Source organism: Coregonus lavaretus, assembly GCF_964263955.1.
Source record: "Coregonus lavaretus genome assembly, contig: HAP1_SCAFFOLD_47, whole genome shotgun sequence".
In the NCBI taxonomy this organism is placed as follows: domain Eukaryota; kingdom Metazoa; phylum Chordata; class Actinopteri; order Salmoniformes; family Salmonidae; genus Coregonus; species Coregonus lavaretus.
This window is the reverse complement of record NW_028161510.1, coordinates 2,240,388-2,254,117: the sequence shown is the minus strand read 5'-3', so window position 1 is coordinate 2,254,117 and position 13,730 is coordinate 2,240,388. Positions and strand designations below refer to the sequence as shown.

The window sequence follows — 13,730 nt, the reverse complement described above, 5'->3', positions numbered from 1 at the left end:
GGAGACTGAAGATCCGATTAACACCAGTGAGTATTGTCTTAAAAACAGGGGCACAAACTATGCAGTTGTTGAACCGTGTGGTTTTAAAGAGGCATTCTGCTGACCTCGATTTTAGTGTAGTTTGTATTTAGTTTGCACATCAATGATGAGTGATATGTCTGAAATCCAGGGGCGCAACTTTTACTGGGGACGGGGGGACATGTCCCCCCCACATTCTGAAATTTCATTTTTGCCCCCCCAAGTATTATAATTGGAATGTGAGACAAAACGAGGCAGCAGTGTGCTTTAGGACCATGCGGACACCTCCGTGTGGTTGGTTAGGCTGTTTGGAGTGTTTATCCGACTGGATAAAATAAAAGTTATGCCCCCCCCCCACTTCTAAAACCAAAGTTGCGCCCCTGCTGAAATCATATGACAGTAGAGAGCAAGCTACACCCTCTGTTTTTACCAATAGTCAAACTCTTCCCTTTACAGAGCCAAAAACGAGGAAATATGCTGTTTTCTGGCCCTCTCAGAGCTCTACATTGAAAGAGGACATCAGAAAGATACAGGAAGAATCTAGTGTGGCACCCATGAGTCCCAGCCCGTTTGGTGGTGGCGATGCTGATGATGATGATGCTATTCACTGCAATGAAGAATGGCCCATTATGAAGGACAAGGATTGGTTTCCTAGCAACAGGCTGGAGGCGGAGTCAGCTCCAGAGAAGTACAAGCCAGAGCAGAGGGAGGGTGGTGTGAGTATCTCCCAGTCAGGAAGGGTTTTGTTCCTCAACATTCCTTTGCTCGATTCCTCTCATTCTTGATTCCTTGACCTCCTTCTATAAATCCATTGGAGGAGAATAGTTGAGGTTCCTCCAAATTCCGGTGAATCGTGAATAATGATGAGTGAGAAAGTTACAGATGCACAAATGTCACACCCCCAAGACATGCTAACCTCTCACCATTACAATAACGGGGGATGTTAGCATTTTATATCATACCTCCAAGACATGCTAACCTCTCCCTATTACAATAACAGGGGAGGTTAGCATTTTGTGGGGGGGGGGGGTATGATATAAGGATGGGCATGAGTAATCGAGTATCGAAGTAATTGAACTGATGTCAAAACTCGATCTTTAACCAGAGGCCAATTAAAAAATATATACACTGCTCAAAAAAATAAAGGAAACACTTAAACAACACAATGTAACTCCAAGTCAATCACACTTCTGTGAAATCAAACTGTCCACTTAGGAAGCAACACTGATTGACAATACATTTCACATGCTGTTGTGCAAATGGAATAGACAACAGGTGGAAATTATAGGCAATTAGCAAGACACCCCCAATAAAGGACTGGTTTTGCAGGTGGTGACCACAGACCACTTCTCAGTTCCTATGCTTCCTGGCTGATGTTTTGGTCACTTTTGAATGCTGGCGGTGCTTTCACTCTAGTGGTAGCATGAGACGGAGTCTACAACCCACACAAGTGGCTCAGGTAGTGCAGCTCATCCAGGATGGCACATCAATGCGAGCTGTGGCAAGAAGGTTTGCTGTGTCTGTCAGCGTAGTGTCCAGAGCATGGAGGCGCTACCAGGAGACAGGCCAGTACATCAGGAGACATGGAGGAGGCCGTAGGAGGGCAACAACCCAGCAGCAGGACTGCTACCTCTGCCTTTGTGCAAGGAGGAGCAGGAGGAGCACTGCCAGAGCCCTGCAAAATGACCTCCAGCAGGCCACAAATGTGCATGTGTCTGCTCAAACGGTCAGAAACAGACTCCATGAGGGTGGTATGAGGGCCCGACGTCCACAGGTGGGGGTTGTGCTTACAGCCCAACACCGTGCAGGACGTTTGGCATTTGCCAGAGAACACCAAGATTGGCAAATTCGCCACTGGCGCCCTGTGCTCTTCACAGATGAAAGCAGGTTCACACTGAGCACATGTGACAGACGTGACAGAGTCTGGAGACGCCGTGGAGAACGTTCTGCTGCCTGCAACATCCTCCAGCATGACCGGTTTGGCAGTGGGTCAGTCATGGTGTGGGGTGGCATTTCTTTGGGGTGCCGCACAGCCCTCCATGTGCTCGCCAGAGGTAGCCTGACTGCCATTAGGTACCGAGATGAGATCCTCAGACCCCTTGTGAGACCATATGCTGGTGCGGTTGGCCCTGGGTTCCTCCTAATGCAAGACAATGCTAGACCTCATGTGGCTGGAGTGTGTCAGCAGTTCCTGCAAGAGGAAGGCATTGATGCTATGGACCGCCCGTTCCCCAGACCTGAATCCAATTGAGCACATCTGGGACATCATGTCTCGCTCCATCCACCAACGCCACGTTGCACCACAGACTGTCCAGGAGTTGGCGGATGCTTTAGTCCAGGTCTGGGAGGAGATCCCTCAGTAGACCATCCGCCACCTCATCAGGAGCATGCCTAGGCGTTGTAGGGAGGTCATACAGGCACGTGGAGGCCACACACACTACTGAGCCTCATTTTGACTTGTTTTAAGGACATTACATCAAAGTTGGATCAGCCTGTAGTGTGGTTTTCCACTTTAATTTTGAGGGTGACTCCAAATCCAGACCTCCATGGGTTGATAAATTTGATTTCCATTGATCATTTTTGTGTGATTTTGTTGTCAGCACATTCAACTATGTAAAGAAAAAAGTATTTAATAAGATTATTTCATTCATTCAGATCTAGGATGTGTTATTTTAGTGTTCCCTTTATTTTTTTGAGCAGTGTATACAGTGGGGAAAAAAAGTATTTAGTCAGCCACCAATTGTGCAAGTTCTCCCACTTAAAAAGATGAGAGAGGCCTGTAATTTTCATCATAGGTACACGTCAACTATGACAGACAAAATGAGAAAAAAAAATCCAGAAAATCACATTGTAGGATTTTTAATGAATTTATTTGCAAATTATGGTGGAAAATAAGTATTATTTGAGTATTATTAAATAAGTATTATCTTGAAGACAACGTTAATTTGCTTTGACTCTAGTGTTCCATTTGTTTACATGTGTTTGACACGACGACAGCATCAACCAAGCCAAGCATCACACAGTTCTACTTCCTGAACTCCCTTCCCCTTTCCTCTGTGTCTCACTCAACTGAGTTTCACCCGCTCCCTGTGCTCCCTGTGCCCCCCGCTCCCTGTGCTCCCTGTGCTCCCTGTGCCCCCCGCTCCCTGTTCTCCCTGTGCCCCCCGCTCCCTGTGCCCCCCGCTCCCTGTGCCACCGCTCCCTGTGCCCCCCGCTCCCTGTGCCCCCCGCTCCCTGTGCTCCCTGTGCCCCCCGCTCCCTGTGCCCCCCGCTCCCTGTGCCACCGCTCCCTGTGCCCCCCGCTCCCTGTGCCCCCCGCTCCCTGTGCTCCCTGTGCCCCCCGCTCCCTGTGCCCCCCGCTCCCTGTGCCACCGCTCCCTGTGCCCCCCGCTCCCTGTGCTCCCTGTGCCCCCCGCTCCCTGTGCGTGGTACTGTGTGCGCCTACAGAAATGCCTTTAGAAACGTATAACTGGTGGGATAGACAAGCGACATTCCAAATTATGACAGTCACAAATTCAAAATGGACTGGTTGACTGAAGTAGGGAGATATGTGTTCCAACGATGAGCTGCAGGTTGACTGAAGTAGGGAGATATGTGTTCCAACGATGAGCTGCAGGTTGACTGAAGTAAGGAGATATGTGTTCCAACGATGAGCTGCAGGTTGACTGAAGTAAGGAGGTATGTGTTCCGTTCTGGAATTATTGTGTCATTTTTCTCTTCTCTGCTAATTTTTGGTTCTCACTAGTTACCACATCCACAAAGTCTAAATGGGCTAAACTAACTGGGAAGATGAGCTGCACATAGTAATAACCCAAGAGGACTGGGAGGACATATCTAGAAACACGTCCAAGACAAACAACTCTGTACTCTGGAGGGAATACTCTTGGAAAATTCAGTCAAGATTTTTTATAACTCCTATAATACAATCAAAATACAACCGTGACATCACACCAAGTTGCAGGCGTAACCGTGGGGAGAGCAGAGCTAACCACACCCACATATTATATTCCTACCCAGTCCTCAATAATTTCTGGATCGAAGTATACAAAGTATTCGATGATAACGTTTTGAACGTTCCTGTTCTCTAAATCTAAAACACATACTCCTGGGGAGAACCCCATCATGCACTGGTCCTCCACTCTGATAAGTACCTCTTCAGAATTCTGAGAATAACAGCACTTAAACAGATAGAAAAAGTTAATGAAATGTATAGTAAGGAAATGATAACTCATAAAATAAGAAACCAAATGACTCTATTTATAGACCCTAACCGGAGCTAACATCTACATGTTTTAAACAGATGGGTGTGGGTGGAAACGTGCGTGTGTGTGTGCCGGTGGATGCATGTGTGTGTGTGTGTGTGTGTGTGTGAGTGAATGGGTGCATGTATGCAAGTGTAGAAGTGCAAGTGTGTGTGTGTGTGTGCCATGCACGAAAAGATGGTGAAAACCTAATGTAGATGGGGGATGCCAAGGTGCCAACACAACACCAGGAGATGTAACCTACAGTGGGGAGAACAAGTATTTGATACACTGCCGATTTTGCAGGTTTTCCTACTTACAAAGCATGTAGAGGTCTGTAAATCCAGAAAATCACATTGTATGATTTTTAAGTAATTAATTTGCATTTTATTGCATGACATATTATTATTTGATACATCAGAAAAGCAGAACTTAATATTTGGTACAGAAACCTTTGTTTGCAATTACAGAGATCATACGTTTCCTGTAGGTCTTGACCAGGTTTGCACACACTGCAGCAGGGATTTTGGCCCACTCCTCCATACAGACCTTCTCCAGATCCTTCAGGTTTCGGGGCTGTCGCTGGGCAATACGGACTTTCAGCTCCCTCCAAAGATTTTCTATTGGTTTCAGGTCTGGAGACTGGCTAGGCCACTCCAGGACCTTGAGATACCTCCTACGGAGCCACTCCTTAGTTGCCCTGGCTTTGTGTTTCGGGTCGTTGTCATGCTGGAAGACCCAGCCACGACCCATCTTCAATGCTCTTACTGAGGGAAGGAGGTTGTTGGCCAAGATCTCGCGACACATGGCCCCATCCATCCTCCCCTCAATACGGTGCAGTCGTCCTGTCCCCTTTGCAGAAAAGCATCCCCAAAGAATGATGTTTCCACCTCCATGCTTCACGGTTGGGATGGTGTTCTTGGGGTTGTACTCATCCTTCTTCTTCCTCCAAACACGGCGAGTGGAGTTTAGATCAAAAAGCTCTATTTTTGTCTCATCAGACCACATGACCTTCTCCCATTCCTCCTCTGGATCATCCAAATGGTCATTGGCAAACTTCAGACGGGCCTGGACATGCGCTGGCTTGAGCAGGGGGACCTTGCGTGCGCTGCAGGATTTTTATCCATGACGGCGTAGTGTGTTACTAATGGTTTTCTTTGAGACTGTGGTCCCAGCTCTCTTCAGGTCATTGACCAGGTCCTGCCGTGTAGTTCTGGGCTGATCCCTCACCTTCCTCATGATCATTGATGCCCCACGAGGTGAGATCTTTCATGGAGCCCCAGACCGAGGGTGATTGACCATCATCTTGAACTTCTTCCATTTTCTAATAATTGCGCCAACAGTTGTTGCCTTCTCACCAAGCTGCTTGCCTATTGTCCTGTAGCCCATCCCAGCCTTGTGCAGGTCTACAATTGTATCCCTGATGTCCTTACACAGCTCTCTGGTCTTGGCCATTGTGGAGAGGGTGGAGTCTATTTGATTGAGTGTGTGGACAGGTGTCTTTTGTACAGGTAACGAGTTCAAACAGGTGCAGTTAATATAGGTAATGAGTGGAGAACAGGAGGGCTTCTTAAAGAAAACCTAACAGGTCTGTGAGAGCCGGAATTCTTACTGGTTGGCAGGTGATCAAATACTTATGTCATGCAATAAAATGCAAATGAATTACTTAAAAATCATACAATGTGATTTTCTAGGATTTTTGTTTTAGATTCCGTCTCTCACAGTTGAAGTGTACCTATGATAAAAAATTACAGACCTCTACATGCTTTGTAAGTAGGAAAACCTGCAAAATCGGCAGTGTATCAAATACTTGTTCTCCCCACTGTATGTAGATGGGGGATGCCAGGCTGTCAACACAACACCAGGAGATTTATGACTTTGTGGTATTCTGTTCAATTTTATTCTGTTAAATTACTTCTTGTTTTTTGGCTATAAAATAAGAGTCCTGACTGTGATGAGGGCTCGGGAAATAAGAGCGTCTTGTCTGCTAAATTAACTAAACAATGCTACGTCATTGCACAGCCACAGGCTTCTACAAGCAAGCGCCACACTGCTGAGGTTACAGCCTTTTTGAAGATTGTGTTCCACAATATAAATATGACCAGTTGATATTACAGTTTCAATAAATTAATCCATTAAAAGCACTTCTTTTTTTATTGACTGAATATATATGAGGGAATTTAGCAATTAGGATTGGTTATCTGTAATGGTTATGATAAATGAGGCATTGTTGCTCACTGTTGGTATATAGATAAATGCACACTTATTCTTCTAAAAATAACTTTCTTTTTTTTAATCAGAGTGAATTTATCCCAATACTTTTGGTCCCCTAAATCAGGGGGACTATGTACAAAAAAGGGCTGTAATTTCTAAATGGTTAATCCGATATGGATGAAAATACCCTCAAATTAGTTTTGACAGTTTGCACTTTAACCTCATAATCATTGTATCATTTAAAATCCAAAGTGCTGAAGTACAGAGCCAAAGCAACAACAAATGTGTCACTATTCCAATACTTTTGGAGCTCACAGTATGTAAATGTACTTGGTAAATAAAGGTTCCTCCTCTTGGACTTTCTCCTCCAGTGCATTTATAGCAGGAAGTCCAGAGAATGAGAGGAATCAAGGATTCTCCTCCAGTGCATTTATAGCAGGAGGTCCAGAGAATGAGAGGAATCAAGGATTCTCCTCCAGTGCATTTATAGCAGGAGGTCCAGAGAATGAGAGGAATCAAGGATTCTCCTCCAGTGCATTTATAGCAGGAGGTCCAGAGAATGAGAGGAATCAAGGATTCTCCTCCAGTGCATTTATAGCAGGAGGTCCAGAGAATGAGAGGAATCAAGGAAGGACTGCTGAGACTTTTGAGGATTCTAAATTCCTTGACAGGTAGGAGAGGGTTTCCCACCCTAAATTGATTGTCTTTATTTGTGTGGTTTTCAGGACACGTCTCTCCCGCCCACCTCCCCTCTCCTGGAGTCCCCAGGTCGTGCCTCTCCCCGTAGCGCCTTAATTTGGGGTCTGAAGAGGGTGTCTGTGCGGCTGGTGGACTGCAGGAAAACACCGGGGCTGAGTGGAACTGTGAGAGAAGTAGATGAGGGAGATTCAGATTCAATGTCATCAGGTAAGAACAACGGTGTGTGGATTAGACTACAATCTGCTCCTGTAACAGTTCATTGATTGATCAATATTTTTATTAATTGATCCATATTTGCAAAACGTGTCTATTCGGTGTTGTATAGCAGCTCGTTGGTTCTAAAACGACTCTCGAGCCAATTTTCACAAAAGTAGTTGGCGTAGCGTTGAGTAGAAAGGAGAGGGGACCTACGCTACTGGGCTGCACATGTTATAATAATAATATATAATATCCCATTTAGCAGACGCTTTTATCCAAAGCGACTTACAGTCATGCGTGCATACATTTTTTTTGTGTATGTTGTTAGGGGCTTTGGTTTTTCCATTTATATTTCGAGGTTGCACTTTAGCACGTTGGGTGCACTGATTGGTGTCATCTTGTTAGTCAGTTTGTGTTTCACCTGTGCTGGCTTGTCATCTCGTTAGTCAGACGCTGATATTTAAAGGGGAATATCACTCAAACTATCTTTTGGTATTTTTAAAAAAAATTAGTCCACTGTTGATACAGTCCCGAAATGTTTTGCATGTCAGCAGTCAAATTGTCAAGATATTGGACTTTTAGGAAGAAAAAGTGTCTCCAGCATCATATGACGCGAAACGCATCATGATGATGTGGCCGGAGACGCATCATGATGCATTTTGCATCATATAATGCTGGAGACACTTTTCTTCTTAACGGTCCAATATCGTGACAACTTGACTGCTGACATGCAACACATTTTGGGACTGTGTCAAACGGAAGGGGTGTTACGTTCCCCAATAAGAAAACCAAAGATATCATCGTTCAACAGAAATAGGGAACTAACAAATAAGCAATGGACAACCAGTACGAAACAGGTGGGCTTTTAGGAGGGGTTCTCAAAGACGCTCATGGGAGCGTCAGCTGGAAGTTGCCTAGCAACAAGAATCTAGGTCCTAATAGACCCCCCACCATGAGCCACTAAATCGGTCCCAGAAAAGGCAAACCAAACTAAAAACCCACACCAACTTATAATACGGAGGTAAAGGCAAGTGGAGCAAACCACTGGGGAGAACACAAGGGGGAAAGGATTTGTTTTGATCACACTCAAAGAGGAGGAGCCAAACCACAGGTAAAGCTCTTCCAACATCTCTCACGCCAACTGGAGCGCTGGGCCAGCCGCTCTTAAATATCAGCTGGGCCAGACGCTCTTAAATATCAGCTGGGCCAGACGCTCTTAAATATCAGCTGGGCCAGACGCTCTTAAATATCAGCTGGGCCAGACGCTCTTAAATATCAGCTGGGCCAGACGCTCTTAAATATCAGCTGGGCCAGACGCTCTTAAATATCAGCTGGGCCAGCCGCTCTTAAATATCAGCTGGGCCAGACGCTCTTAAATATCAGCTGGGCCAGACGCTCTTAAATATCAGCTGGGCCAGCCGCTCTTAAATATCAGCTGGGCCAGACGCTCTTACATATCAGCTGGGCCAGACGCTCTTAAATATCAGCTGGGCCAGACGCTCTTAAATATCAGCTGGGCCAGCCGCTCTTAAATATCAGCTGGGCCAGCCGCTCTTAAATATCAGCTGGGCCAGACGCTCTTAAATATCAGCTGGGCCAGACGCTCTTAAATATCAGCTGGGCCAGACGCTCTTACATATCAGCTGGGCCAGACGCTCTTAAATATCAGCTGGGCCAGACGCTCTTAAATATCAGCTGGGCCAGACGCTCTTAAATATCAGCTGGGCCAGACGCTCTTAAATATCAGCTGGGCCAGACGGTCTTAAATATCAGCTGGGCCAGACGCTCTTAAATATCAGCTGGGCCAGACGCTCTTAAATATCAGCTGGGCCAGACGCTCTTAAATATCAGCTGGGCCAGCCGCTCTTAAATATCAGCTGGGCCAGACGCTCTTACATATCAGCTGGGCCAGACGCTCTTAAATATCAGCTGGGCCAGACGCTCTTAAATATCAGCTGGGCCAGCCGCTCTTAAATATCAGCTGGGCCAGACGCTCTTAAATATCAGCTGGGCCAGCCGCTCTTACATATCAGCTGGGCCAGACGCTCTTAAATATCAGCTGGGCCAGCACAGGTGAAACTAACGACTGACTAACGAGACAACAGGTGCAACACACATGCTGACCAACAAGAATGATTCCAATCAAGGCAAGCCACACCCAAACCGTGAAAAATGAAATCGAGCAAAAGCCTAAAAAAAAGCCTTAACATCTCATAGCAAAAATACAAACTCGGTTGTTGCTCAGTTGTGCACCGGGGGGGGCCTCCCACTCCTCTTTCTATTCTGGTTAGAGCCAGTTTGCGCTGTTCTGTGAAGGGAGTAGTACACAGCGTTGTACAAGATCTTCAGCAATTTCTCGCATGGAATAGCTTTCATTTCTCCGAACAAGAATAGACTGACGAGTTTCAGAAGAAAGTTTATTTGTTTCTGGCCATTTTGATCCTGTAATCAAACCCACAATTGCTGATGCTCCAGATACTCAACTAGTCTCAAGAAGGCCAGTTGTATTGCTTCTTTAATCAGCACAACAGTTTTCAGCTGTGCCAACATAATTGCAAAAGGGTTTTCTAATGATCAACTAGCCTTTTAAAATGAAAAACGTGGATTAGCAAACACAATGTGCCATTGGAACACAAGACTGATGGTTGCTGATAATGGGCCTCTGTACGCGTATGTATATATTCCATAAAAAATCTGCCGTTTCCAGCTACAATAGCCATTTACAACATTAACAATGTCTACACTGTATTTCTGATCAATTTGAAACAAGGACATTTCTAAGTGACTCAACTTTTGAACGGTAGTGTATATTTGGCATTTGTATCTTAAAGCATAATTGAGAAATAATTACTCTGCTGGTGATTTGCAAGATGTTTAATGATACAAGTAAAAGAAGGGCTATGATTGGTCGCATTGCCTACTAGGCCATTCCACCAATTCGGTGCCTTTTGAGAAGTATAATTTGTATAAAAATAAATAAATATATGATTTCACCAGATTTTTACATTCTGTCCTAAAGAGGACATGTTCGGCTTCATAAAAAACACATTTCCCATCTCAAGAGATAAAATAAAAAAAATGACTATAGTCAATGCCAAATAAAGTAACAGGGTTGACCGTAACAAGGTTGACAATTTCTACTTAAATCAGCCATAAATCCCCTTGTGACAGGGGAAATGGAAACTTATTGTGTGCAACAGGGAGAATTGAATTCAAGCCTCGTAATTTATTTATTTTTAATAAGACAAATTCTAGCCTGTCTGTCTATGGGGTAACAGGGTTAATGTGCTTTGCTCAGTTTTCCACCACAAAACACAAGGAAATGGCCAAAAAGAGTAGAACCAACTCACCTGCTGGTTTAGATCACGTAAAATGGTTGACCTTAAAATAAAGGTATATGTAGATGAATCACTAATCACATATTTTATTTCAGCTCATGAAACATGGGACCAACACTTTACATGTTGCATTTATATTTTAGTTCAGTGTAGGAATTGTTAAAGGGATACTAATGAGATTCTGGCAATTTTTTAAAATCTACTTTCCCAGAGTCAGATTAACTTGTGGATACCATTTTTATGGCTCTGCGGGTGGAGGTTGGTTAGTTAGTTAGAGGTAGTTTCACTAGCCAATTCTAACTAGCATACGACTTCCAGTCGTTGCTCTAACGCTAATGCTAACTAGCATCCGCTAGCATACCTGTAGACTTACAGTCATTGCGCTAACGCTAGTTGCCAGAATCTCACAATATCCCTTTAAAGCCACCATGTAAGATGTGTTTACCATTGAAGAGTGGGCCACCAACAAAAAACATTATTATCAATAGATCAAATGCAGCCTATGACATTGATTGAAACTCTGTAGTCCTCAATTGTTATAGTGTTCTGCTCAGCTTAAAGACATGGCTTTCCATGAGAGCAAGATTCAAGTTGGAGCTCTATAGTTATTTTATTTTTATTTGTATCATACCAATAATAAAATGTTTTTATTTTTTTACTGGCCTGAGGTTATTGAAGGATCTGATTTGGATTAAACTTCATAGTCTCTCTATTTAAATAAATACTGTCTTTGGCAGGAGAAAGACCAGACTCAGAGGAACCAGAGACGTCTAAACCAGCAAGACGACACCGCTGCTCCCAGTGTGGAAAGAGTTTTACCCGGTTATTACACCTGAAAAGACACGAGAGGACACACACAGGAGAAAAGCCTTTCCACTGCTCCCATTGTGGAAAGAGTTTTACCAGGTTATATAGCCTGAAAAGACACGAAAAGACACACACAGGAGAAAAGCCTTTCCACTGCTCCCAGTGTGGAAAGAGTTTTACCCGTTTATGGCACTTGAAAATGCATGAGAGAAGGCACACAGGAGAGAAGCCTCACCCCTGCTCTGATTGTGGAAAGAGTTTTACCCAGTCATGGCACCTGAAAATGCATAAGAGAATGCACACAGGAGAAAAGCCCTTCCACTGCTCCCATTGTGGAAAGAGTTTTACCCAGTTAGGGAGCCAGAAAGAACATGAGAGAATACACTCTGGAGAAAAGCCCTTCCAGTGCTCCCATTGTGGAAAGAGTTTTACCTGGATAGGGAACCTGAAAACTCATGAGAGGACACACACAGGAGAGAAGCCTTTCCACTGCTCCTTGTGTGGAAAGCATTTTACTCAGTTAGGCGGCCTGATCAAACATAAGAGAATACACAAAGGAGAGAAGCCTTTCAACTGCTCCCTGTGTGGAAAGAGTTTTACTCAGTTATGGACTTTAAAAACACATGAGTGGACACACATAGAAGAGAAGCCTCACCTCTGCTCCCAGTGTGGAAAGAGTTTTGTTACATTAAAGGGCCTGAAAACGCATGAGAGAATACATACAGGGGAGGCAAAGCCTTATCAATGCTCTTATTGTGGAAAGGGTTTCGGACGATCAGGGTATCTAAAAGTGCATGAAATAGCACACACTGGAGAGAAGCCATATCAATGCTCCCAGTGTGAAAATAAATTTTTCTCATCAGGGGACCTAAAAAAACATGAGAGAACACACTCTGTAGAGAGGCCTTTCCAATGTTCCCAGTGTGGAAAGAGATTTATTCAATCATCGCATCTGAAAGAGCACACAGGAATACACACAGGAGAACAACCGTTCCAATGCTCTCATTGTGGAAAGGGTTTTAACAGGTTAAGGAGACTGAGAACGCACGAGATGACACACACAGGAGAGAAGCTTTTCCACTGCTCCCAGTGCGGAAAGAGTTTCACCCAGTCAAGATACCTGAAAACACATTCTCTAACACACTCAGCCGAGAAGCCTTGAAAGAGAGAAGCTTTTCCACTTCTCCCAGTGTGGAAAGATATTTACCTAGTTAGGGAACCTGAAAGACCATGAGGGACCACACACACAGGAGATGCCTTACCACTGCTCCCAGTGTGGGGAAAGAAATATTTCACATCATATAAACACATCAATTAATTCATGAGTTAAAGGAGAAGTTCACTATTTAGGACACTAATCTGTATTTTTTTATGTAAATGGAATGTTATAGAAGGTTCCAGACAATTCTTTTTGTAAACTATGTCTTAACCCTGACCTTAACCTGTCCTCCAAGGTACCCTAGTACCCTGACCCTACGTCTTAACCCTGACCCTACGTGTTATTACCACATGTTTGAAAAATGTATGCACTCACTAACTGTAAGTCGCTCTGGATAAGAGCGTCTGCTAAATGACTAAAATGTAAAATGTAATGTAATATCACTTGTTTTTTAGGAACTTGCCCCACCAGCAATTGACTTCCTGAGCCTCATTCTCGAGTTCCAGGGTGTCCCAAAAACATGAATAAAGGCTCCAAAAACACCTAAATACATCCTTTTACAAACAGCAAAGCTCTCAGTATCGTGGTGCAGGACTTTAGATGGTGTTCACATGACATTTTGTCATACCAAACTTTATCTGCAACGTTATAATCCATTTTGTTGAACTCAAGCGATAATTTTATGTGACATCTCCTTTCTTACTGACCCCTACTCATGATCACTCTCTCTCTCTCTCTCTCTCCAGTTAATATGACATCTCCTTTCTTACTGACCCCTAGTTATAATCACTTTCTCTCTCTCTCCCCAGTTAATATGACATCTCCTCTCTTACTGACCCCTAGTCATGATCACTTTTTCTCTCTCTCTCCAGTTAATGACATCTCCTCTCTTACTGAACCCTAGTCATGATCACACTCTCCCTCTCTCTCTCCAGTTAATTTGACATCTCCTTTCTTACTGACCCCTAGTCATGATCACTTTCTCTCTCTCTCTCTCCAGTTAATATGACATGTCCTTTCTTACTGACCCCTAGTCATAATCGCTCTCTCTCTCTC

The 13,730-nt window shown here is 44.2% G+C and overlaps 1 protein-coding gene across 1 annotated transcript; it reads left to right on the top strand.

Annotated features, from left to right (window-relative positions):
• Positions 1–480: 480 nt before the first annotated feature.
• Positions 481–13,255, top strand: LOC311120547 (uncharacterized protein). Its single transcript, XM_084195134.1, has 3 exons — positions 481–734; positions 7,199–7,379; positions 11,446–13,255. Exons 1-3 carry the CDS (start codon positions 573–575, stop codon positions 12,675–12,677), a joined length of 1,575 nt encoding a protein of 524 aa, XP_084051260.1. The 5' UTR covers positions 481–572; the 3' UTR covers positions 12,678–13,255.
• Positions 13,256–13,730: the final 475 nt, after the last annotated feature.